Source organism: Seriola lalandi, unplaced genomic scaffold (assembly GCF_002814215.2).
Source record: "Seriola lalandi dorsalis isolate HSWRI2012SDOR001 ecotype SW California unplaced genomic scaffold, Sedor1 jcf7180002054655, whole genome shotgun sequence".
NCBI lineage: Eukaryota > Metazoa > Chordata > Actinopteri > Carangiformes > Carangidae > Seriola > Seriola lalandi.
In genome coordinates, this window is record NW_019525208.1 from 294,678 (window position 1) to 301,266 (window position 6,589).

A 6,589-nucleotide genomic window follows, 5' to 3' on the forward strand; every position below is an offset into this window, starting at 1 on the left:
TCAGAGGCCCCCAGCCCCGTCACCCTGTGTTTGATGTTAACATGTTGTTATGTAACGTGTGGTGATGATGTTTCAGTAACGTGTTGTGAACCATCCTAACCGTCTGCTGAGCCTCGATATGACACTGACCAGTTAAGGACAAACAAAAAGCTCCTTCTTGTAGTACATTAAATAGGGACTTTGAAGGGGTCTATTTTTAGCAGCGGATGAATCCTCACGCTGCAGTGAGTGTTTGTGGCAGAAGGATGTGAAACAGCGTGTTGATGTAACACATGTTGATAACATGTGATCGTGAGTGTGTGTGCTTCCCCCTGCAGGTGCCTGTGGCTCACTGCTTCGGTCCAGCTGCTCAGAAGAAACGTTTCTGCTGCGTCTGCAGGAAACACACGGAGGGAAACACGGCGCTGCGCTGTGAAGGTCAGACCAGTACCACAACCAGTTAGACCAGTTCCGCCAGCATCTCACATGAAGCAACCAATCACAACACGGCTACAAACTGACCAATCAGAATGCAGCTACACACTGACCAGTCAGAATGCAGCTACACACTGACCAGTCAGAACGCAGCTACAAAACGACCAACCAGAACACGGCTACAAACTGACCAATCAGGACACAGCTACAAACTGACCAATCAGAACACAGCTACAAACTGACCAACCAAAACACGGCTACAAAACGACCAATCAGAACACGGCTACAAAATGACCAATCAGAATGCAGCTACAAAACGACCAACCAAAACACGGCTACAAAACGACCAATCAGAACACAGCTACAAACTGACCAACCAAAACACGGCTACAAAACGACCAATCAGAACACGGCTACAAACTGACCAATCAGAATGCAGCTACAAAACGGCCAATCAGAACGCAGCTACAAAATGACCAATCAGAATGTGGCTTTTCAAAATAAAAGGTACAAAGTCCTTCACATTAAAAAATAAAAGCAAGACAGAATATAATACAATACTAATGTTTTAAATCTATCATTATATTAAGTCATCGTCCTGTTTCTTATCGATTCAGTATTTTAAACTTTTATCTCATTTCTTTATTGTTCTTCCTCAGTTTTATTTTGTAAAGCGCTTTGTAACTGTCTTTTGATATATAAATAAAGCTTATTATTCTTATTATTAATATAAAAACAAAAAGTCCAGCAGCAGTTCAGCAGCTGCTGCTGGATCAGACTGCTGATCACAAACTGTTATAAAGTCAGTGATGAAGACGAGACTCAGACTCAGCACAAACACTTTATATGAATCTATATGGACACACTGTAACTGGAACCTGCTGTGTTTTGACCTGTGAGTGAAGCTGTGACCTTTGACCTCACATTCCTGACATGAGCTGTGACTCAGGTGACACTGATATGTGTGTGTGTGTGTGTTTCAGTGTGTGAGCTACATGTCCATGCTGACTGTGCTGCCTTCAGCTGTGCCGACTGTCGCAGATGTCACCTGGACGGGACTCTGGAACAGGTGAGAATGTCTTCATTAAAGAAAACTCACTGACCCACAATACACCACACACACCCACACCTCTGTACACCTGAGGCAGAATAATGACATTCACATCACAGGTCGTCTCACACAGGTGTGACCAGGTGTTTAGTCTCACACTGATCCACACAGACATCTGCACACAGCTGGTCACAGATCACAGTCAGATCTCAGATCAACTCCAGTGTGGGGTATTTTACACTGGAAACTGTCTGTGCTATAATTCAACAGTTCAATGCTGCTTCTACAGAATTATAATTGCCTGCTTTTATTTTGAAAGACAGCTTGTTTAGTATATGTAGAACTGACAGTAGTTTAATTGTGTGTGTGTGTGTGTGTGTGTGTGTGTGTGTGTGTGTGTGTCTGTGTGTCTGTGTCTGTGTGGTGTCAGATTAATGACTAATGTGATTCAGAGTTACTGTATTGATCACAGCTCAGTCTGACTGATCATGTGACGCCTGCTGCCATCACGTCGTCTTTAATCAAACACTTCCTGTGGTGAGCAGTAAATGAAGAGGTCTGCTGTTAGTTCTGTGTGTGTGTGTGTGTGTGTGTGTGTGTGTGTGTGTGTGTGTGTGTGTGTGTGTGTGTGTGTGTGTTGATCTGAGCTGATTGATCAGTTCCAGTCATTGATTAAAACCAGTACAGTGGAGCTGAAAGCTCCTGCAGATGATGATGGGAGTCAGGAGACCAGCAGCAGAGAGACTGGGTCAGACTGGTCCTGCTCTCAACGCAGCAGCAGTTATCAACCAATACGTTCAGTCGGTGCATCAGATTTCTGTCAGTGTTGAACTCCGTGTGTCTGAGGCGTCGACTGAAGACGTCAAACACGTGATAGATCTGAAGGGTCAAAGGTTCATCTCTGAACCGGAGCTGTGACTGAAGATGATTTCCATCATCAGTTAATCTGCTGGTTGTTTTTGAAACATCATAAAGATGATTAAAAACCAGATGTCTTGTTTTGCTCGTCCTGAAATATTTGTCTTTTTCACTATTTTTGCTGAAACAATTAAATGATTATAAAAATAAAAGTTTCCAATAATTTTTCTGTTGATTGACGAGTCGTTTCAGCAGCTGTCAGTAAACTGCACACTGCGTCGAGAGGGAGGTTTAAATAAAGACAATTTGAATGAAGTTTGTCACATGAACCTCTCACTGTTCTGTCAGTGTGATACAGAACAGAACTGCTGGCTCACAGGATCTGCTTTCTGTCGCTGCAGGATACGTTTCCCCACCACTGGAGGGAGGGGAACCTGTCATCAGCAGCCAGGTGTGAGGTGTGTCGGCGTTCCTGCGGCTCGTCCGACGTCCTGGCGGGGATGAGGTGCGAGTGGTGCGGCATCATGGTGAGAACCAATCACAGCATTCTACAGGATATGAGGTCACACCTCACCTGAACCTGGTTTCTGTTCCTGTTTGACGTTTCCTCTGGACGAGGTCTCAGCTTCAACATCAAGAAAAACATTTGAAAAGAAAAGTGAAGATGATGAAAGAGAAAAATCCTCCATCAACACATTGCATTTATATGTGTTGTGTGTGTGTGTGTGTGTGTGTGTGTGTCGTCTGCAGAGCCATGCAGCGTGTTACCTCAGCGTGCCACCAGAGTGCACTCTGGGACGTCTGCACCGCATGCTGCTGCATCCGGCCTGCGTCCGCCTCGACTCCAGAAACTTCAGCAAGATGCACTGTTACCGCATCACAGAGAGCCACGAGCTGGGTACACACACACACACACACACACACACACACACACACACACACACACACACACACCTCTGAACCACATCCTCTGACACAGAGCGGGTGAGAAACACTCGTCTCATTTCCTGAAGTTTCTCTGGAACTCAGCATGAAGTTTTTCACCAAAGATGAAGAAACTTTCTGTTTTTAACAAACTTTCACCAACGTTTAGAGTCTGCGTCTCTGAGTCTGAGTCTCTGAGTCTGAGTCTCTGAGTCTGAGTCTCTGAGTCTGAGTCTCTGAGTCTCTGAGTCTGAGTCTCTGAGTCTCTGCAGCTTCTTTTAAAGGCTCAGTTCACAGTGGGGCCTGTGGATAGTCCAGTGTCACTGTTGTCATCACCACAGACTGAACTCAGATCTTAAAACCAGTCAATTAAAGACAAGATACAACACAGTCTTTATTTATTTTTAACCCTTTAAACTTTATTTCCAAGGGTTATGGTACTAAACTAAATGGTCTTTGAAGTTTAGTTTTCATTTCTCCGTCAGAGGAAAACGCAAAAAGAAAAAACACAACTTCAATCCATCAAATGAAACTGAAACAAAAAACGACATGATTTAATTTAAGACCTTAGACTTAAAAACAGACTCTGTATTATATAACAATACAAGATTAAGATCCTTTTTTCTATTCTAAATTTCTGTGGGTCCAGGTGGGCGGGGCTTGGTGACTGCTTTGTTGTGACATCACAAAGTTCCAGAAGTCCTGACGGCTGGTTTTAAGGCTCAGTTTCTGAATACAGGCTGTGTGCATTTCTCTGTGGACTGAGGCTTTGATACTTTCACAGTATTAATATAGAAGCTAGAGCTGATCTATAATCACACTACACATGGACACACACCTTTACACTGGAGGAGCTGTAATGTGTGTTGATCAGGACGCTCTGGACATGTCAAGTAATGTGACTGTTTCCCTCCATGTGTCTGCAGATAACTCAGATGACGTCGATGCTGCTGTGTCTAAAGACGGTCAGCTGACGGCTTCAGAGTCAGGTCCGTTCACTCACACTGAATCTCTGCATCCTCCATTTTCCATTCAGAGATTTTAGCAGCTGAACCTCAGACAGAATGCCGAGCCTGAATGTGTGTGTGTGTTTGTAAACAGGTAAGCAGTCTCTCAAGGTGTTTGACGGTGATGATGCAGTCAAGCGGAGCTACTTCCGACCGGTCTCCATACTTCGAGCCACGAGGAATGAAGACGTGGTGGTGAGAGACCACACACACACACACACACACACACACACACACACACACACACAATTAAACTGCTGTCAGTTCTACATATACTAAACAAGCTGTCTTTCAAAATAAAAGCGGGCAATTATAATTCTGTAGAAGCAGCATTGAACTGTTGAATTATAGCACAGACAGTTTCCAGTGTAAAATACCCCACACTGGAGTTGATCTGAGAACTGACTGTGAGCTCCTGGGAGCCTGATTCAGCCCTCAGTTTTGCCTCTCAGGAACCACACACCTGTCGTCACCTGGTGAATTGCATTCATTCATTCATTCATTCATTCATTCATTCAAGAGTTTAATATGAAGATTTATCACCGATCATGAACCTAGATAAACCTCAGTCAAACCTCAGGGTTCAGGTCTAACGCTGCAGTACCTGTGTTGTCCTGCAGGAGGCGGCACTCAGGGCCTTCTACCTTCCCGATGACCCTCAGGACTACGAGCTGCACGAGGTTGGAGGCCTGCAGCGTTTCCACATTGACGACATCCTGAACCGCAACGGCGGTCCGGACAACAGAAGCTCTCTGAGGGATGGAGGCGACTCCTGGCTGCTGAGGGCCAAACCCCGAGAATCTGAGGTCATCAAGGTGCATGCTGGCTGGCCCAGGTGAGGCATGCTGGGAAGTGGAGTTCAGTGGGGATCAGAAATGATCGACCTTTCATACTGTGGGAACATTTTACAACGTTTTTCTTGTAACTAAAAAATACAAAAACAAATATATCGGGGTCCAAGCAGCTCGCAAGCATTTAAATACCATATGTATGAAGGGCTATAGAATTTTTGCTGAATCAGGACTTACTTCATCTGGGAATAAAAATATAAAAAGATGATTAAAAACAGTGATAACAGAAAAAAAGACGATTAAAAAATACAATTAATCAAGAAAAAGATTATTAAAAAATAATGATAATTAAAAAATAAAAAGACGATTAAAGAAGAAAAAGACGATTTGAAAAAGGTGATTTGAAAAGGACAATTTAAAAAAAGATGAAAAGACGATTAAAAAAATACTATTAAAAAAGTTAAAAAGTTGATTAGAAAAGACGATTAAACAAGAAACAGACAATTAAAATATAGGATTAAAATAGGTAAAAGGACTTCCGGTTATGGCGGCCACCTGAGAGGACACGCTTCACACCGCTCTGCTGGAGCTTCTTTAATTTCTGCAAAGAATGACTCTTATTGTCTACAAAACGGTACAACACGGTTGAGTGGACACGATGCGGAGGAATAATAGAGCAAACAAAGGAAAGATTAATTCACCTAAACAGTTGAAGCTACCAGTTTACCAAGCTAGCGGGACAACTCCCAAAGCTAACCGCGCCCAACACATGGCGGGGAAAACAGCTGAGGAACAAGGGAGCCAGAAGACGGTGCGATACTGGCCGCCAGAGGCTCCGTGAAAACACAATTCACATGAGATGTGACGGTGTCATGGCGGCAATAGAGAACTTGAGAAAGGAGATAAACGACTGCAACGAACGAGTGTCGCAAACGGAACAGCGGAAATCCAACGCCGAAGACGAGGCGACTAACTTAAAGACTAAAGTACAGAAACTGGAGTCGCAAAATAAAAGTCTGGAAGACAAACTTTTGGATCTGGAAGCCAGATCTCGATTGAACAACGTGAGACTAATAAATGTTCCAGAGGGGGCAGAAGGAAAGTGGATCCCTGAAGCACTGGGGTCCTGGAGCGGGCGCACCGGATCGGGCCGATGAGAGACACCGAGAACACTAATAATCAGGTTTCACTACAAGCACAAGGTGGAAATCATGACAGCTGCTCTGGCAAAGAAGGAGATCCTGTACAAAGACCAACAAATACGGCTCTATCCGGACCTGGCTGCAGGACTGCATCAGCTGAGAAAACAGTTGGACCCGGCTCGTCAGGAACTTGGCTATTGGTGACCCATAAAGACCGAACCTGCACCTTCAAAACTCCGACCGAAGCAGAAGAGTTCATTAAAAAGATCCAGAAGGATGTTGGAGAAAACTAAACCAAACCACAGGTGATATGACAGAAACGACAGAGTGTAAAACATCATTTACTCATTATGGTGCTGGCTTTATATAAATGTTTAAATACTGAGCTACAGAAGAGTTAGA

General features: G+C 44.0%; 1 protein-coding gene across 1 annotated transcript in view; it reads left to right on the forward strand.

Annotated features, from left to right (window-relative positions):
- dgkq (diacylglycerol kinase theta) overlaps positions 1 to 6,589 on the forward strand; it is a 30,505-nt gene that overhangs the window by 5,093 nt on the left and 18,823 nt on the right. The window contains exons 3-9 of the mRNA XM_023420675.2: positions 318 to 417; positions 1,398 to 1,483; positions 2,725 to 2,850; positions 3,074 to 3,221; positions 4,174 to 4,236; positions 4,349 to 4,449; positions 4,875 to 5,089. Coding sequence (XP_023276443.1) covers positions 318 to 417; positions 1,398 to 1,483; positions 2,725 to 2,850; positions 3,074 to 3,221; positions 4,174 to 4,236; positions 4,349 to 4,449; positions 4,875 to 5,089 — 839 coding nt within the window. The remainder of the gene's footprint in view (positions 1 to 317; positions 418 to 1,397; positions 1,484 to 2,724; positions 2,851 to 3,073; positions 3,222 to 4,173; positions 4,237 to 4,348; positions 4,450 to 4,874; positions 5,090 to 6,589) is intronic.